Source organism: Wolffia australiana, chromosome 17, assembly GCF_029677425.1.
Source record: "Wolffia australiana isolate 7733 chromosome 17, ASM2967742v1".
Classification (NCBI taxonomy): domain Eukaryota; kingdom Viridiplantae; phylum Streptophyta; class Magnoliopsida; order Alismatales; family Araceae; genus Wolffia; species Wolffia australiana.
The window spans coordinates 10,569,851-10,589,953 of record NC_135851.1 but is presented as its reverse complement, the minus strand read 5'-3'; the positions used below and the strand labels follow the sequence as shown (position 1 = coordinate 10,589,953).

The 20,103-nt window shown below is 40.0% G+C and overlaps 4 protein-coding genes across 6 annotated transcripts; 3 read left to right on the top strand and 1 right to left on the bottom strand.

Moving 5' to 3' along the window:
• Positions 1 to 1,229: 1,229 nt before the first annotated feature.
• LOC144714627 (Tetratricopeptide repeat (TPR)-like superfamily protein) lies at positions 1,230 to 3,462 on the top strand. Its single transcript, XM_078589413.1, has 3 exons — positions 1,230 to 1,502; positions 1,646 to 1,730; positions 1,974 to 3,462. The coding sequence occupies exons 1-3, from the start codon at positions 1,390 to 1,392 to the stop codon at positions 2,973 to 2,975; spliced, it is 1,200 nt and encodes a 399-aa protein (XP_078445539.1). The 5' UTR covers positions 1,230 to 1,389; the 3' UTR covers positions 2,976 to 3,462.
• Positions 3,463 to 7,945: 4,483 nt separating this feature from the next.
• LOC144714167 (Pentatricopeptide repeat (PPR) superfamily protein) lies at positions 7,946 to 10,814 on the bottom strand. Its single transcript, XM_078588863.1, has 2 exons — positions 8,477 to 10,814; positions 7,946 to 8,085 (listed from the first exon to the last, which is right to left on the bottom strand). The coding sequence occupies exon 1, from the start codon at positions 10,607 to 10,609 to the stop codon at positions 8,498 to 8,500; it is 2,112 nt and encodes a 703-aa protein (XP_078444989.1). The 5' UTR covers positions 10,610 to 10,814; the 3' UTR covers positions 7,946 to 8,085; positions 8,477 to 8,497.
• A 117-nt stretch (positions 10,815 to 10,931) lies between these two features.
• Positions 10,932 to 12,410, top strand: RHL2 (Spo11/DNA topoisomerase VI, subunit A protein). The gene has a single exon (XM_078588864.1). The coding sequence runs from the start codon at positions 11,002 to 11,004 to the stop codon at positions 12,292 to 12,294; it is 1,293 nt and encodes a 430-aa protein (XP_078444990.1). The 5' UTR covers positions 10,932 to 11,001; the 3' UTR covers positions 12,295 to 12,410.
• A 261-nt stretch (positions 12,411 to 12,671) lies between these two features.
• LOC144714170 (uncharacterized) lies at positions 12,672 to 14,281 on the top strand. 3 transcript variants are annotated; one of them, XM_078588865.1, is made up of 3 exons: positions 12,672 to 12,834; positions 12,961 to 12,988; positions 13,951 to 14,281. In XM_078588865.1, exons 1-3 carry the CDS (start codon positions 12,752 to 12,754, stop codon positions 14,257 to 14,259), a joined length of 420 nt encoding a protein of 139 aa, XP_078444991.1. In that variant the 5' UTR covers positions 12,672 to 12,751; the 3' UTR covers positions 14,260 to 14,281. The 3 variants fall into 3 exon arrangements, with proteins under 3 accessions (XP_078444991.1, XP_078444993.1, XP_078444992.1); XM_078588867.1 differs by having other exon boundaries at positions 13,932 to 14,281; XM_078588866.1 differs by having other exon boundaries at positions 13,902 to 14,281.
• Positions 14,282 to 20,103: the final 5,822 nt, after the last annotated feature.

Below are 20,103 nucleotides of genomic sequence, written 5' to 3'. Positions count from 1 at the left end.
CATAGATCTTAATTTTCTTTAAAATATGTTTTCGTTTGAAAAAAATACTACTCTCTATTTTTATTTTTTCCTTATGGAACAATGGGTCCTTTGTTTTTAAACTAATATCTGGATATCAGATATTGGATACCAACTTTTGTTGTGTATTTTGATATTTGATGTCCATAACAGGCATCCGGCACATCCTGATCTCTACGACATCTATCCCAATCCAGTATCATGTGGACATTTGGTATTTGTTTGATTCAATATCCGGTATCTGAAATCGTCTTAATTTCATCAGGATATAGGATATCAGTTGTCAGATAGCAGATATCTCAGACAGATATTGGATGGGTCAACACACATATACCTATATCTGAAGTTTAGTTAAATTATATAGTTGATTTTGGAATTGGTTAATGAAATCCTACTTTATGGAATCTCGTGCTTGATGTTGGTGTGCCAGGGCAGTACCTTGTGCAGGATATAGGATATCAGTTGTCCAATCCCAGGTGGAGTGACAACTCTACCCGGGATTGGAGGAGGCAACACAGCAAGAAAGTGTAGGGGATTTTCTTGCCAAGGTGAGGTGTAAGGCCACAAACCTAATAAATATATACTGCTCTGCTTGGCATGTTGCCAATAGACATGGTTGTTCTGTTCTGTTCGTTTGAGACTAACAAAAAATTTGCACAAAAGAACCACACAGGGCCTTGTTCTTTGTTCCATTCTTTAAAAAAAAAAAAACGAACAAAATTTGCACATTCGCACATTCACACAAAACTAAAACAAAATTCTCATAAAGCGAACAAAAGACCGCACACAAACGAATTTACTTTTTTCTGTTCGGAAAACCAACAGAACAAACAATTAGCACAAATTCGCACCAAAAGAACAGAATGACCACGTCTAGTTGCCAAGGCGCACCTACCCTTGTTTTCCTCATGGCCAAATAAACACTAGAATTCTGCCGTGCTGGTGAAGGCTGCTTGACATCACACAATTTCCAAAGCCTAGGTGCATCCATACTTCGGTTATGGGCCGCATGACACCGTAGAACAGGGTGTTCTGCAAAGAGGATTAAAAATGAAATATCATAAAAAAACTGCATCATAAGCAGCAACAAGAGATTATTTACGGTGCATACTTCTTTGTTTATCCGGGTCTGTCCGGATTTACAGACTTTCAGTTGCCGGCCCTTTAAAAACGTCTCCTTTTCAAAATACAAGTTATTCTCTCATAAGTATCACCTTCCTCCCTTCGTCTTCCTTCAGTTTTGGTATTACAGCGAATAGAAGACGAGCGAGCAAGGCTTGGGGGGTTGCGGTAGATGACATAACAGCAGCTCCTGCCGTCTTACCCAGAGTTGCAAGGAGTAGTAATGCTTGCAGAGATGATTTTAGCGGTATGAAGTTGATGGGTACACCGCGGCTGACTGCCCATGCTTTACAAAGCGCTTCCGGCGATCCACGATGGAAGATTGAGGGCGTCTGTTCGATGGGCCGCCTCATATCTAGAAGGTGAGTTTAACTTCCACTATCTTTCCACATCTGATGGCACATTCTTAATGCATTAAAAGATTGATGACAGGGTTTTCGAGTATTTATGTATTTTGTCCATGCGTTGTTTTCTTCAAATCACTTTTATTCCTTTCTGGGTTTAGGTCTCGGGAAGATCACCCAGATTCTTGTGCTAGGTCGAAACCACCGCAGATCATGACCCGGAATCAGCAATATAATCCAGCAAAGGTAGATAATGAATTTTTCGAATTTTCTTTGAAAGTAATGTCTGATCTCCATGAACGAACTGGGTTCCTGAAATTCATTATTTTTCTTACAGAATAAGGGTCTGATATCCGTGAACAAACTGGGGTTTTCACATTTCTTATGAGTCTCTGACCTGTAAAAACGCAATTATGTGTTGTTTAAGATTAGATTTTTTAATGCATTAGATTCTTCCTCACATCACCTTCTCCCTTTTCTCTGCTGCAGAATCCCAACTTCACTCTTTTCCAATGTAGGAATCGACTTATTCACTCAGACTCATCCAGGATTGATGAAGAAAAACTCTTCATTTCAATCACAGATGGGCTTCAACCTGTTGGAGAAGCATGCCAGAGGTATATCCAGACACTCCACAGATCAGATATAACTCAAAGACTCAACCGCTTACTAGCTATAGCGGCCAAAAACGATGGCTTTGAACACTGCTTTGAGATATTCAAGACTTTGCTTCTTTCAAACTCCCCGCCTGATTCATCTTCCTATGCCTACCTAGGCAAATCCTTCCAAAGGGTTTCTGATCAAAGGCTAATACTTAGGTTTTCCCAGGAGGTGATGGAGATAACGTCTGGCAGGGAGCCCTCAGTTATAAACAAAATCATCTTCATTCTGGCCAAAGTAGGTCACTTTCTCGCTGCTCTAAGAACATTTGAAACTATGAAGAACAGTTCAAAGAATATTGACTCTGTGACATTCAACACAGTCTTAGCGATATTGGGTAAGCAGGGCCAGCTTGAGAGGATGTTATCTGAATTCAAGGAGATGAAGGAATCTGGCCTTGTTCCTGATTATGTGACTTATAATACAATGATAAACTCTCTGAGGAGATTTGGGAAGCTGGATCTCTGCTTGGTTTATTTGAAGGAGATGGTGGATAGTGGGATAGAACCGGATTTACTGACGTATTCTGCTGTCATGGATGGGTTGGGCCGTGCCGGTCGGCCCAGTGATGCGATTGGAGTTCTCGGAAAGATGAAGATGGCACGGGTGCACCCATCAGTCTATGTTATTCGTGGTTTGGCTGGTAATCTTAGGAAGGCCTGTAAATTAGAAATAGCTGGTTCTCTGCAGGAGGAGATGAAGTCTTCTAAGCTTCTGGGTCCACAGGAGATTGAGGCAGGCAAGCAGCTCAAGAAGAAGAGATGGCGGTTAAGACAAGCAGAATATCAAAATCCACCTCTTACTAACAACGAAAGCTTAAATGATCTTTGAAACTATCTTTCACTTGGAGAACCAGGATATCGAAATTAAATTGGATTTCAAAGGGAACTGAATCAGTCTTCTGATTTTAATGACAGAATTTTCTGTCAAATGATAGTCCATAGGTCTGTCTCTCTTGAAAAGATTACAGCTTCTTCACAGCTATATCTTTGCCTGTTCTGCAAATCGTCCAAGAGTAGTCAACAGTGGAGTCAATCAATGATGAGATTTTTGGATGATTAATTCGTAATGTCAGAGTGATTATTTACTGGAATCAAAGGTCGGCCCACTGGCGCTGGAGAGCGTTTCAGTAATCACAATAGTCAAAATATTATTCTTACGCTGGCAGTCATATTGGAGTCTCACTAGCTTGGTTTGTTGATTTTCTCTTTTCTAGAGAAGCTGTAATACGATACCATTGCTGATTTGTAAATATTAGTGAAAGATATTGTGTGGACGATTTTCGTTCAAATAAAGTTGAAGATGGGACTTAACTTTCTTTCTGGGAAGAGCACAGAGCAAAATTAGGTGTCCTTTATTTTTAAGAGAGTCTTGTTGAATCTCTCTATGTTTTTCTATTTCTATCATCCTATCCCTTCAACAATCTCTCTCCAACTATCGACCCCCCTTTATCTCTCTTTCTTTCCCGCTAACTCTCTATATATCCAATGGAGTCCAATATGCTTAAAATCACATTCGTACTGGCCATGTCATGGGCAATCTGGAGCATTTTTTACAAAGACCATAATGATAGGTTTGAGATATTTTACTAATATATTTAAGCAATTTTTGAAACATATATAAATTGTTTTGTATTTGAACTGTTATGAATTAGGAAGTATTGTGTGAACATATAGTCAGATTCATGAGGTTGACTTAAAAAAACTACATAAAGATCAATATTTTTTAAAAAGTAATTTGATTTTACTTCCATATTTATTCACATTAGGTCCAAGATGAACGTAAGGAGTAATAATGACCACAATCACTTTGGGATTTTCCCATTACAACAATCTGGGATTTTCATAGAGATTTCGTTGAAGGTCTTTAGTGATATCTTTTTTAAAAAACTGAAGTTTTAAAAAAATACTAACTCTTAAGTTTAAATAATAATCATTAAAATGGATTTTGGGATAATCAGATGCATAAGATTGTATTAAAATGGAAAATAAGACCCTCTATTTTGCAAAAATACTTTATATTGTCACAGCTTCAGCCCAAAGCCTTGATGATTTTATTCTAGTAATGAACCAGTAAAATGGTGATAACAAAATATGTTTGCTCATGATTTCACAAAAGGATATATTTTGACTGAGATCTAATTATCTGAAAGCAATGCTTAAATCTTTTGTTGATCTAATTTTTTAAAAAAAACTAACCTCTGAATGTATCATTTCAAGATGGTAAGCTTGATAAAATGATGATAAGATAGCCAAAGAAAAATAAATAGCATAGATTCATAGAAGCTGATCCAAAATACTCGCACGTTATATTAGTGACACTCATGAATGGCGGCTGCATCACATATGCAATGAAGTGACCAAGAGTAAATTATGAATTAGTCCAATTATCTTGTGAGGTTGAGAGGACCTGGAGCTGATGTGTTGATGAGAGCGATAATTACAGAGAAACCATTCTGGGGTCATACTTTTAGTATCCACGTAGAGAACATAAAACATAATATTTATCATTAACAAACGCTCTGAAGTAGATGACATAGATTCTGAAGCAGGTGAACCTCCCCATATACCACTGATGAGTGATACCCGTCCCTTGAGGGCAGAATATACTGTAATTATTTTCACTGACTACACCATCATCATGGATCTTCAATTAATGCCTCCATTTTATAGTGCTGCTCGAATCAGGTGAAGCCTCATGACCTACCCTCCATGCTTCAAGTTCATGAAATTTACCATTGGCTCAGCCTTTTAGGGATGAGGGTGCACCATAGTTGAATGTCTGGCATGCTGAGTTGCTCTAGTTTGTGGTAACGATATGTTTTTTTTTGTTAGATCTCAGCAAGATGTAAACATAGCGTGAGATCAGGAACTTTGATGGGTTCTCCTTGCAAGTTTGATGCCCAATCGTCCATGACCAGCATGATGATTTTCTCATTTGTTTCTCCTCACAAATTTGATGTCATCTACTTGATATCTTATAGGTGCCAATGCGGTTTTTTACTGACACAAAACCTATCCGCTAACACTTGTGGGTCAGATTCTAGGATGATGCTGCAGATGTTCCTTTCAACATTGAGTAAATTAGGTCACCTTGTATTGTTGTAGTTTCCCATGCATGATTAGCATATGCTGTGTATCGTGAAATTAAGAAAAAATAAATTTATGAAACATAAAATGTAGATAAATTCAAAAGTTCCTAAAATATTCTTCATCTTTTACAACTTGAATATTAGATTGAATATCCAAATTAATATTTTACCTATTATTTATGATATTATCATTATAATGGGTACCAAAAAAGGATTTAATTGGATCTCACATAATGCAATAGCAATCAAGGGATGTCTATTAAAATGTTAAGTATTTCTTTATTTATGAATCTCTCAAAGAAAGTAAGCTAAAATGATATGAAGACAGGGCCTTGTTGTAGAACATTGTGATGACTTAAATGTTCACTTATAAAATTCTTCCCGTTTCATGGGAATAACATACCAAAATGTAGGGAACCAGTTGGAGTAAAACTTCTGCCAACATTTTGTATTGAATCCATAATGGAAGAACAAGTGTTCCATGGTTTTTCCCATTGAGAATTCAGACAACATTGCCATTGGGAGCTGGGTTCATGAACAATTCTAGTTATCTGATTTTCTATAGGAGCCCTTTATGCATAACTCCCCCACAAGCCCTTGAAACCCTAGTGGGGATTACACGATGCCAAATGAGTCTGACCCAAATATAACAAAGGGGTTGATACTGAAAATTATTCCAAAAGGAATAATATGAAAAATTGTTGTCTAGTTTGAGGGCCCATATGGGATGGTCTATCTCTAGCACTAGATCCATGAGTTCAAAATCTTGTTGTAGTACTGACCAAAGACTATGTAGTGCCCAAAATATCCTAGTGTAACTCTTTGGTTGCTTAGCCGCTGTGTTAATGCAGGGCAGTGATGTGTGAAGTTGACGTGACTGGCTAAGCGGGTATTTGCATGATAAGTGCCATACTAGGCACCTATCTTGAGTTGTCCCACTTGTTTGAAGATCATTGAAAAAATGCCGAGCCAATGCCCTAGTAAAGCACATTAATGCTAATGACCCTCATGGAATTTTTTTAGTCCTCGTGTCAGACGTCTTTTGGGTGCTTGATCCCTAGACGCGGTTCATTCATCAGTCAATAATCCTTTTTACCATGAGGGCATTGTGCAACCCATAGTTGGCCACTCCAGAGAATGTTTGCACAATTACATGTCATATTGTAGGAGACAGAGTGAACCATCAAAATATGCAATGATATGACCACCAACATATGCAATGACTAGTTGGATATGGCCACTAGGGGATAGTAGCGAGAGTTTCCATCTTGATAACTTCTTTATTAATTTGACCATCAAGGCCTTAAACTTATGATGCTGATGAAGATGGTCCTACTGTAAAACTACACATGTGCCAGAATAGATGATGATTATTAGCTGGTTGTATCTGATTGTATCTGGTTGTAGTGCATATCATTTGCTGAAGTCGAATGATTTACGTGCAGTTTAGAGATATGCTATTACTCTTGTATCATCTCCTCTCTAAATAAAACATTTACAAGTTTTGTTTGAGAGGATGATTTAAGATTGAGCATCCAAGAGGTATTTGTGACTCACATCAACTCATAGTAGTTTGAAAGGACTTCATTGATCAAGGGTTGCAAGTCTTGTGTGTCCAACTTCGGAGATTACAAATGATTTGAGTTATTTGAGGTTGAGAGGCCGACAAAATTATTAACTTTGTTATCTTATGCTTTACGCTGTTTGGAAAATAAAGTGACAGTAATTACCTCAGGTCTACAGTAGCAGGTGCTCCAAATTATTGAAGAAAACCCCTCTCCCACGCAAACAATAGCCATTTAATATGATGCACCAAACTTATCAATACTTAAGTGCATCCATTCATTGATTTAGCTTTACTCCAATTCACTAGCCAAGCAGATAGCATACCACATTTACCAGTAGGGTTTGGATTCGTTGGGGAGCATGAAGATGGATACTTTTGGATTCAAGCGCTTACCAACTATACTAAAAGCTATAGTTGATAATAGGGATCGGCATGCATCATCCATCACGTCACATGTCACCATGACGGAAACATGACGTGACGGTGACGGGGTGCCCAGGACGCGTGACGTGACCGAATGGGCGTCACAGGTGATGGCCATGGCGGAATTTTTGAAAAGTTAAAACGAACAGAAATACATATAAAAATCATTACTTTTAATCTTTCCGACAGCTGATATCACCATGTGACGTGGCCATTTCGATTTCCTGGAAGTCCCTGTTTTTTTTTTGCGCACACAAACTGACGCCACCTATAAATAATTGGAGATATGCCCCTCCATTCAAGTAGGGTTTTATTCATGTCATCAGTGACGGTGACGCCGTCACGGTGACGGGGACGTGACGGGACGCCCTATGGAGGGATGGTGACGGGAACGTGACGGTTTTTCTTGCATATGCTGGGATGCGTGACAGGATGGTGACGTGATGAAAGTTTCATCACGTCACCTTCCGTCACGATTCGTCATCCGCTCTGTCACGTCCCGGACATGGCGTTCCCTAGTTGATAGCAAGGGCATTGATTTTCATCTTTAAGGATGATGGTGTACTTCAACACTCTCCAATAGCACCTACCTTGCACTATTTATGTGGGCCCGAGCGTGCGGTGTATTGCTTCTGGGATTTGAACAACCTACCTGGCTCTGATACCATGTTAGATTCAAGCACTTACTATTATATCATCATGATGAAAAAAATTTCATCTTATCATCATCGTCTTGTAATTTGTTTCATACCAAAAACATATGACAAAAATTGGGGACAACGATTATCAGTCCATCATCGTCTCCCAACCATATTCATCACTACAGACAGTCCTCTCATGGTCCCAATAAAACATGTTTCCTGGATTGACAATCAAAATAGCGCAAAAAGTTGGGTATTAGAAGGAAAGGAGTAGAAAGGAAAGCATATCAATATGTTAATATTTGAGTCAAATCTTTCATATTGTACGTCCGCCTTATTAAAGCAAAATAATGTTTTTGAGAAAAAAAATAGCCAACAGGGTTATGTTTCTGAGCCAAAGATCTTATAGACTGAAGAAGCTAAAGTTGAACTAAAATAAATTATGTCAAGGGATTAAATAACAGCCAACACTCGCTCCCAACTAGCTTGATCAGATAGGATAACAGAAAGGATATTGAATCCAGTTATAATCTCCATCATAGATATAATTCTAAGGCTGTAGAAAAGGAAAACAATATTTATCTACAGGAGTTGCCAAATGCTCACTAACCTTTTCTCAACCATGTGATCTTCATCTTTTTTTAGAAACTTCGTAAATGTCTTCATCCTGCAACTCTTGTCCAGTAATATAATAACGTTCCCTCATCAACTCGGTTAAACCATCGAGCATCACCGAGAGCTCTTTGGACTTCGCGTTGGACATATCTTGAGCAACAAATGGGTGCAAACCATCAGCCATCTCAACCCAGCTACAGCCAGGAATCTTCCTCCCCAGACCCATCTTCCTCATCTTCTCTCTGACCCCCTCAGCACCCTCCACATTCCCAGCCTGTGTGTATAAATTCGCCATGACAATATAATTTCCTATGTTCTCAGGCTCAATCTCCAGCAGTCTTTCAAAGGCATACTCTCCTGGCCCAACCTTGCGATGGATTGAAGCCCCACTGAGAAGAGCACCCCAGACTTTTGCATTCGGCTCGTGGGGCATCTTCTGTGTTAGCCTCAAGGCTTCATCAAGCATCCCAGCCCGGCTGAGCACGCCTGCCATGCACGCATACTGCTCCATGGATGGCTCAATTCCATACTCATCCATCATAGAATCAAAAATCCGACGAGCCCGGGAGACTGCGCCGGCGTGGGCGCAGGCCGAGAGCACCGTCGTGAAGGTCACAGCATCCGGCAGTGTCCTCTCTGAGAGCATCTCCTGGAATAGAGACAAGGCTTTGTCTGCATCTCCTTGAGCTGCATAGGCTGATATAATGGCAGTCCACAAGATCACACTTCTTGATGAGGAATGCCGAAAGATTCTGCAAGAACAGGCTACAAATCCGGCCTTGGCGTACATGTCGATCAGCCCAGACATCACATAGACGTTCTGATCACAGTGTTTCTTGATGGAGTAGCCATGGATCTGCCTTCCAGCCAAGAGGTTCGATAAGGAGGAGATGGTGGGGAGAATGCTTGAGAGGGTGACAGAATTTGGCCGTAAACCTGAGGATTGAAGCTCCCGGAAGATCTGAAGAACTTCGACGTGGCGGTTGTTCTGAACCAGGCCGGAAATCACTGCATTCCAGTTCGTCAGAAGGGGGTTGGAGATCTGATGGAAGATGTTCATTCCCTTGTCGACGAAGCCGTAGCTCATGTAACCATTGATCATTGTTCCGTAGGTGACTTCATCCTTCTCAATCATTTCTTCGAAAAGCTTCCCGGCGAATTCCAGTCTCCCGCATCTCGCGTACAAGCCCAAGAGAGAATTCCGGAGTTGGGTATCAATTTCGACGCCATGGATCGCCAGGGAGCGGTGAACGCGGGCTCCGTAGCTGAGATCCTTCACCTGAGAACAGGCATGAATAACACTGACCGCCGTGACACAATCTGGCCTCAGATCACCACCGGCCGGGCCTTCCAGTTGTTGAAACAGCTTGATACATTCTTCGTAGCGTCCACCCTGGTCGTAGGCAGAGATCATTGCATTCCACGAGACGATATCTCTGTCAACCATCCGATCGAACACCTTTCGAGCCAAATCTAAATAGCCTAATTTCGCATAGAGTGTCACCAGACCATTGCTCACGAAAAGGTCGGCATAAATCCCACGCCTCAGCACAAAACCATGAACTCCCTGCCCAAGCAAATGCGAAATTCTCGAAGACGAGGATAAAGACGAGAGACACTTCAAGACAGCAGAGATCGAGTACGCGTCAATGGCGAGATCCGGATTGGAATTCACAAAATCCGCGAAGAGATTGACTGATTTGAAGTGCTGGTCATGGATTGAGTAGGCGATGAGCATTGCATTGAAGGAGAATACATTTTTGCAGGGAATTCGATCGAATACTTTGCGCGCCTCGTCGATCCGCCCGCATTTGGAGTAAAAGGACATGATCTTGGATCCCAGGAAGTTTCCAGGAACGACGGAGAGGAGGATAAGGCGGCCATGGAGCAGTCTTCCCTTGAAATAAAGGCGATGATCGGCGCAAACCTGGAAGAGATGACCCAAGGCGCCGTAATCGAAGGAGCAGCCATGGCTGAAGCTGGCGAGGATTTTAGCGAACGCCGATCTGAATTCCGATCCTGCGACAACGACCGCGGAGGTCGCGAAGCTCGCGGCTATGGCGGAGACTGCTCCGACTCCATGGCAGAGAGGGAGAGTCGCCTTCATCAAATTCAAAATTCCCGGCATTCTAAATTATATATACCTCCATCATACGCGACGTGGTACCATCCTGTCCGTCCGTTCTTGACTAATTCATCGCATCCTTCCATTTGAATTCATCGTGTATCTGAACCGTCAATTTTGTGGACTCCGAAATCCTAATTCATGGCGGGAAAATATAATCGAGGGGATGAGTCCACGTGGCATCATCTAAGCCGTCCATTAAGTCCATCCAATTCCTCTTTCCTCCCGCGCAGGGAGTTAATAAAAAGGCGGGAACAGATATTAAGAACAAAAAGACGTGGCGTCATCCAAGCCGTCCAATACGTAATCACCAAAGGATGACTGTTCGTTGGTCCCTTAGAACCGCGGGAATAGGGAAAGCCGGAGAGATTTCGATCTTCTTGCGGAGCTCGTCAATGGCGGAGAGGAAGCGCCGCCGGGGGAGTTCGAGCGCCGCCGGGAAGGGCAAGGTCCGCGGCGGAGATTCCGAATCTCCGGCGATCCTCTTCAAAGATCGTCTGAAGGAAGATTCCATCATCCTCGCCACGCTCCGGCAGCTCTACGCCGCCGAGCAATCTTCAGGAACATCGACGAAGATCCCAACCCTAGCCGATCTCGGGCTCTCTTCCACCTGCCGCGAAGTCTCCGATCGAGATCCCACCGCCGTTCGATCCTCGATCGAGGAATCCGTCCTCGCCACCGCCAGATCGATCCTCGACGGCCGCGGATTCTCCTTCTTCGTCCCCTCCCGATCGTCTTCCAACCAGATCTACGTCCCTGAGCTCGATCGGATCGTCCTTCGCGACAAATCCTCGGTCCGATCCTTTTCCAATCTGTCCACAGTCCGCAAGACGACGATCACCGTCCGACTCCTCTCCCTGATCCACCAGCTCTGCACGAAGAACATCCATGTCACCAAGCGTGATCTCTTCTACACCGACGTGAAACTGTTTCAAGATCAGACGCAGTCGGACGCCGTTCTCGATGACGTTTCTTGTATGCTCGGTTGCACGCGTTCTTCGCTCAACGTCGTCGCATCCGAGAAGGGGGTGGTGGTCGGACGGCTGATATTCACCGAGCAGGGCGATCGGATCGACTGTACGAAGATGGGCGTTGGTGGTAAGGCGATTCCTCCCAATATTGATCATGTTGGAGACATGGAGAGCGATGCCCTCTTCATTCTACTGGTTGAAAAGGATGCTGCTTTCATGAGATTGGCTGAAGATCGATTCTACCATAGATTTCCTTGCATAATCGTCACTGCCAAGGGGCAGCCTGACGTCGCGACGAGGCTGTTCTTGAAGAAGATGAAGACGGATCTTCGGCTGCCTGTTCTAGCGTTGGTGGACAGTGATCCCTACGGATTAAAGATTCTATCTGTTTACATGTGTGGATCGAAGAACATGTCTTATGACAGTTCGAATCTTACTACGCCGGATATCAAATGGCTTGGGATCAGACCCAGTGATCTTGACAAGTATAAGATTCCAGATCAGTGCCGATTGCCCATGACTGATCAGGATTTGAAGACGGGGAAGGATTTGCTGGAGGAGGAATTCGTTAAGAAGAGTGATGGTTGGGTGAGGGAATTGGAGTTGATGGTTCGAACAAAGCAGAAGGCTGAGATCCAGGCACTGAGTTCATTTGGTTTTCAGTATCTGACCGAAGTTTATCTACCGCTCAAGTTGCAGGAGAAAGACTGGATTTGATGTATCAAATGGGTGAAGTTTCTTTAATAGTTGTTTCCCTTTGGCCAAATTCGTGTGCTGGAGCTTCACGCTGCAATGAGTGCCTAAAAAGAAGAGGAAAATAATTATTTACTTGATCTGTGGTTTTTTAATTCTCCACGGTATAAAACGAATCGCCCACTTTCGAGCTTTTCTATTGATGTAATTATTTTAACCCTGCCGGTTGAGTCACTTCAGTCGCTTTGGTGTATCACGCTCTCCATGAAATCTGGCACTAAAGTATACTTTCCTTTGATGAACATTTTTTAAATTAAACTCGTAAGAATGACTGATTTTTTAAAACTAGGTTTATTACACTTTGAGATGAAATTCATGTTTCTCTCAGCCCATATAGATCCGCTGTTCTTGGGCAGGCAGGAAATGCTACTGTATAAGATAACCCATGTTTCCTTATTTATTGAAATGGATGTGTGATTAGATGCTGGAAGCAATTCAAAGAACGAGACAGAAGATGGGGCGCTCTTCGAATAGGCTGGAGAAGCCGGACAGCGGATTTTATGGGTGAGCTTACAAACTTTTCTAGAAAATAGTTATTATGAAAGGAATATTCTGCTATTTGGCTAACATTTGGATCATCCCGACGATTGATTCCTTTGCTTGCTTTTGTCATTGTCATCATTGCTGCAGCGATAAGTTGCTCAAGAATATGCAACGGGTACGTCGATAGATCGTCATTCGGTTCATTCCAGGGAACTTATGCGCTGGCGCACCATGCTTCCTTTTCTAGTCAAATCCGTAACTCTCCCCCTCAAAAGCCGTAAACCGCCGGTTTCCCCCTCGGGAACCTCGGTTGCTGTCCACTCTCTCTTCGTGATTTTCTAAATATTCTCCCTTCCACTCTCTTTCCATCTCTCTCATTCTTTCTCTCTCTATCTTTCTCTCTCTCTCTCTCTCTCGCTCTATCCATCTCTCTCTTGCTCTATCTATCTATCTATCTATCTATATCTATCTATATATATCTATCTGTCTATCTATCTATTTATCTATATATCTATCTTTCTCTCTCTCTCTCTCTCACTCTATCTCTCTCTCTCTCTCTATCTATCTATCTACCTATCTATCTCTCCATACTATATTTATCTATCTAAACGTCTATCTATCTCTCCATATTATTTTTATCTATCTACATGTCTTTCTTTTTTTGTCTCTCTCCATTCCTATCTACGATATATCTATTTTCTTTCTCTCTCCATTCCAATCTATCGGTCTTCATATCTACCTATCTTTTTCTCTCTCTCCATTCCTATCTATCTACCTACCTATCCGTCGATCTATGTTTGTTTCTTTCTCTCTCCATACCTACCCATCTGTCTATCTATCTTTCTCTCTATTCCCATCTATCCATCTATATTTCTCTCTCTATTCCTAGCTATCCATCTATCAATCCGTCTTCCTCCGTCTCCTCTTTTTCTCTCTCTAGACGTGAGTAGACCCGGTCATTACTAGTGGGTCGAGATTTGATTGGGATGGAATGTTCGAGCTGTCGGGGGGCCCTGCCAGCCGCCATCTCCAAAGATGCTCTCTTTCTCTCTCCATCTCTAAAGATTCTCTCTTTCTCTCTCTACCAGACTCTATATATAACACCCACTGATCTCCAGTCTACTTCCACCTACGAAGATCGCTACTGCCATGGAAGGGACGACGACGACGACGACGACGCCGATGACGAAGACGAAGAAGAAGACGAGGAGAGGGATTTGCAAAGGGGGTGTGTTGTTCTCTCTCTTCAGGGCCGTGGCGGGGGCGATGGCGAGTTCGGCTAAGCCGGCGGGCGGGGGGCCGGTGAAGGAAGAGAAGAGGCGGCCGGCGTTCTTCCTTAGCTCGACGGGGTCGTTGGAAGGGTTCTTGGTGGAGGTGCCCAAGCAGATGGGCCTCCGCCCTTGTCCCGGCCCGCAGCCCCCCCACCGCCGCCGTACCAAGTCTTAATTATACTTGTTTTTTTTTTTTTGCGTCTTCTTACCGCCTCATCTTGTCTGGAAGTTTTCCTTTTTTTTCTTTTTTTTTTGGGTGTCGTTTTTGGTTGTAGAGATAGAGAGATGAATATGTAACCATTAAGATCAGTGCACTATCATCTGGGATGGATGGAGAGAGAGAGATAACTAGAAGGGGTTTAAGAGAAAATGCAGAGGAGAAGAAAGAGAGAGAGAAAAGAGAGTGCAGAGATAGGTTGAGAGAGAGAGAGAGAGAGAGTAAATGGGGAGAGAAATAAAGACCGAGTAAATAGGAGGAAGTGAGAGTGCAGAGAGAGAATGCATAGGAGATTGAGAGATGCGGAGATAAAGGGGGTGCAGAAGGGGAGAAAGTGAGTGCGGAGAACTAGGAGGGATTTAAGAGGAAGTGCTGAGAGAAATAGCTGGAGAGAGAGAGAGAGAACTGGAAGGGATTTAAGAGGAAGTGCAGAGAGAATTAGATAGGGATAGAGAGAGAGAGAACTAGAAGGGATTTAAGAGAAAGGGCAGAGAGATGGATAAGGATAGAGAGAGAACTAGAAGGGATTTAAGAGAGTACAGAGAGAAATAGATGGAGAGAGAGAGAGAACAAGAAGGGATTTAAGAGAAAGTGCAGAGAGAAATAGAGGGATAGATAGAGAGAACTAGAAGGGATTTAAGAGAAAGTGCAGAGAGAAATGGATAAGGATAGAGAGAGAACTAGAAGGGATTTAAGAGAGTACAGAGAGAAATAGATGGAGAGAGAGAGAGAACTAGAAGGGATTTAAGAGAAAGTGCAGAGAGAAATAGATAGAGAGAGAGATAACTGGAAGGGATTTAAGAGAAAGTGCAGAGAGAAATAGATAGAAAGAGAGAACTGGAAGGGTTTTAAGAGAAGGTGCAGAGAGAGAGAGAGAGACCTAGAAGGAATTTAAGAGAAAGTGCAGAGTGATATAGATGGAGAGAGAGAGAACTAGAAAGGATTTAAGAGAAAATGCAGAGAGAAATAGACAGAGAGAGAGAACTCTAAGGGATTTCAGAGAAAATGCAGAGAGAAATAAAGAGTGCAGAGGAGAAGAGAGGTAGAGAGAAGATATATAATTGGCATTATAATTTCTTGGAATCAATTGAGGAGCCAAAGGATATTGAATTTGGTGCTCGCATCAAAGGACCTGAGTTTGAGGAAAAGAGCAATCTTTGAGGCTCATACTGAATGCTTATCATCCTGATTGGCTCTGGGATTGATGGATGAAGTTGTGAATCCAAATACTAAAGTAGGATGAATGATGATTTTCTCATAGGATGTTGTTGTACTTTAATCTCGTAGGATACAGAGTTGAAGTCAATTTTGAATTTAGATTCAGACCTTTTGGTAGATCCAGAAATTATATTACAATGTTTAAAAAAAATAAGAATTGAAATTTATTTTTAAGCATATTAGTAAGATATGTCTGTTTCGATTCGTTGAACACAACTAGCATTTAAGGATGAAGGCACATAAGAGTACCAAACATAATGATTAAAATCAATGAAAATTTCAGTGGAAGGATGTAAATAGGTTGGGGAATTCATTTTTCAGGATAAGAAATCTGAATAAATTGGTTCAGGACATCCAAAAAAGATTTTAGAAACAGTGGGATTGGCATGGATTCAATCCACCTTCAGGACAAAACATCCACATCTAAGCCAATATGGCAACAACAGATGATCATAAGGCCACGGATCCAGCCAAAATATGCTGTGCTTTGATTTTTGACATTCATTACATGTGAGGGAGCTTACTTAATTTGGGATGAATATTTTGGCTAAAACCCATCTCATTTGAGTGTTCACATTGTTTTCTCATCCCAAAATTTTACTTGAAGGTATAAATCTGGATAATAATTCAATTCTGCATGCCCTTTTACATCATATTTCCTTGACATTTAGACATAAAATATAACTCACTATGAAATACAAAATGTATATTTTGAATCATGAATCATGATTATATCAAGAGAGAGAAAGGAAAGATCCTGAATTTCTCAACTCTTTCCTTTATCTTGTAAATATTTGTGCATTTTTTTATTTGATAAAAACCTAATAGTAATGGTTTGTAAAAAATGAATTTACATTACTATCCTGAATTTTTTGGAACAAGACAATGAATTGACTCTCAATAAAATCTCATGCCAACTTCACCAAAAATTGTAAAATAACCATATAATAAAAATATCCAAATACTTCATATTGAGGAGTAAGAGGCACCTTGAGATAAAACTTGAGCTGTGTTTTCAAGTTATTATTGGAGCCAAGGTGGAACTCAAGTTCATTTTTCTCTCTCGTTCTCTCTCCTTAAAGTATAATGATATATTCTGTGCACATTTTGACCTAATACAATTTATGATTTATTTTACTATAAATTTCAAATATATAATGATATGGGCGATTTTAGAATTTTTTTTTTATAATGACACTTTCTAATATCTATCTAGTGAATCAGGTAATGTAACATCAATAAATATGCAAAATTTAAAATCAAGAAATAAGTGATAATGATGATTTTCTAGTTTTTGTGAGATCATTAAGACACTATATCTAAAATTTCTTTGTTTTCTTGCGTGAGAAGGGGGCATAAAATTGCGGAGTCAGTGTGTTCATATAAATATTACATTGACCATATTATCAGGATAACTTTGCCTTATTTCAGTTACCAATTAATTAATGTCTTGCCATATTTTTGATTATAGTTGATAGTCAACATAAATGAAATTGGTCAAAACCATGTGGACTTGTTTACAGGGTATGAGGTCAAATGATCTGGTATATAACTTTAGGAATGCTTTTGTTGTCTCTTGCTGTCGAGTAAAATCATTCAGGTACAAATAGAAAATAATTCAGCAGGATGAGAGAAAATGTCTTATTCATAAAAATGTATCTCTTTATCTCTTTCCTTGCTTTTAAAGAATCATGTTATAGTTTCATATACTTAACACAAGTTACTTATTCTTTATATGTCTATAAAATTTATGAAAGGTATGAGTGCCACCAGAATATCCAACTTCATGCACAAACATGGATCTATGGAGGAGCTCAAACAAAAATATTTTCTAACAGAATTTTAAATATATTTATATAATTTATTGAATCATAAATTAATTTTTTGTTATTCCTATTAATAAGTTACTATCAAAAGTTAATCCTAATCAATCTTCTTCTCTCCCTTTCCGTTTAATCCTTTTTAGTAAGATCATAGTGATTTTTTATCTTATATATTAATTATCATATTTCATAGATATCCAGGACCCACTAATCAAATCTGAAAGAGCGAATAGATAAATCAGAATAAAGGAATTATGGAGAATAATGTTGTGATGTCATATATCTTGAGATATTATTTTTATTGTCAATTTGGTTTGAATTTGTAGTAGTGATAATAGAAAAGTTAAAATTTATTTGTAATCTCTTAATTTCTGCCTTATCCATTCTCTCTTTCAGATTTGGTACTCTGATCCCCAATATCTACAAAAATATGATAATTAATATCCTGGATATCTATTGTCCTTTTCAGTAATCTATTTCTGCAAAGAGCCCACTATTCAGTAGCGTCTTCATACAAGTATTAACAAGTCAAATCATCCTTTTTTTATATCTTACAAACATGAATGTTTTGACATTATGTTTGAAGAGAAGTGACCAAGACATTATGATCTTATATAATCCACTAATCACATAATATATTCTCCCAGTTCATTATAATCATCACAAACGAATAATAATGAACATTTCAATAAAAAGTTAATGTGAGACACAAATCATGTCACGAATCAGCCTTTCAGGCCAAATAAAAAATCATGTCATGAATCAGTCTGGTATACAATTAAGTATAGAACTATCCTGATATTTATGTTTATTTAAACATCACACACTATCTATTCTTGGTATACGTGATACTACTGGTGACGAGATCTACCATCCCGTCAAATGAACAGAAGCTGATATTGTCATTCTATTTGGATATTTTGATGTCCTTCTCAAAGTTTCCATAATGTGAATATCTTGGATACCTATTTAAAGATAAGTAATCATCTTATTATGATCCCATTATACTTTCTTTATCCTTGCACCAATATAAGTATTGCATGTGCCTAATAATGTATATGAACTGTATTAATAAAATTTGAAATGTATGTGGAATGTGTGATTGGATTTTAGGCTGTAAATAATTCCATAACAGACATCATCCTTCCAGAAAGGTTAACATAAAGATCCATATAGTTCATGCTATTTAACTATCATTGATTACTTAAGCGAGGTGGGTGTAATGTGTTGCTTCTATTTCAAATAATGAATGTGAAATATGTGGATATTGTTGTGTCTATTGCCAATCCTTCATGTTTTTATCATTTTTTTCGTCCTGCATACCCCCTTGTCTAAAAACACTTGAATATATGCCAGCATATCCTCTTAGAATTTGAGCTTCACATTCTCTGCCTTTATCTCTAGAATTTGAGCTTCACATCCTCAAATCAAGCATTGTTTCTAGAACCAAGGGTTCATTTGACCAGAGAATCTTTCTTGACTACGAAAGGCTTTTATGTGTTTCTTGCGGAAGAATTTCTTGTTGTTGATTCTTCCACTAGTCCAAACAAGCCACCAACATTGAATAGCTCTACCTTATTAGACTGTTCATTCATTGCACTCATGTGTCTAGTTCATGTGACAAAAGTTATCGAGACCTATGATAATGTAATCCTCTTTGAGAGACTGATGTAGTGTCGCATCACACAGTGGTGGGATTATGTCATAAAAGCATGCCCCACTCGTTTGGGGTCACATGCTACAAATAGTAGCATGTTCTCTTTAGATCGTAGCATTGCAATAACAGTTTTAAAATATAAGTGTGACACGTTGTGTTGACATTGTTGCAGAAGACTTAATATTTTGATCCAAGACCTTGAAGAAGAACAAAATTCAAGGTGCATTTATTCATTGAGTATCCAATGGACCCTAGTGACGTTCTAGTATTCCAAATATCCTAGAGAAATTCATCAATATTGCACATACCTTGTTGTAGGTTGTGGAGTCGATTGGTCAACCCCATTACCCTTAATTCTGAAGTGGGAGACAGTTTGTGACTTAGTCTAATCCAAGCTGAGTGAGTTGTTTCATAGTACTGAATGATAGGAAGAACCTCATCTGCCATTGATGATATGATCAGTCCCATAACAACCACATATTGCTTCCAGCATGAGTGCTCAGGATCAGAACAAATTTTTGCTGCTAATAGTCTCGCATGAGTCAGGTGTCGCCCTAGTTATTGTGCATATATTATTTCTATCACTTGGTGATACCAGAGAAGATAATTGAGAGGGGTCAGCTTGAGGCCTATGGGTTGAATGTGGGTTGGTGCCGACTAATAAACTAGATCCTTAGTGGACATTGTTCTACAATAGCGAGGTCATTGCATGATCACTTCATCATACTCACAAACCTGATGAGGATCTAAGAGTAGTTGTTCTGATACCATGTTGAAAAAGAAAGAATAGAGAAAGATACGAGAATAGCATAACATCAATGATAGGTAGAAGTAGAGATGGTCCTTTCGTGTGATCAATTGTGAACTATGTGAATATGTGGTGCGGTGTGAATGTCACACCGCACTTCGCAGAGTGTATAGGGGAAACGCACTGCACATCGCACACCATTCTCGTTCTCTCTCGCGCTCTCAATCTCTTGTTCTCTGTCTCATGTTCTTTTGATCTCATGTGCTCTCTCTCTTGTTGGTTCACTTTCTCTTTCTCTCTGTCTGTTCATTTATTATGTATAAAACATAATTTGTAATTAATTCAAAGAATTCAAT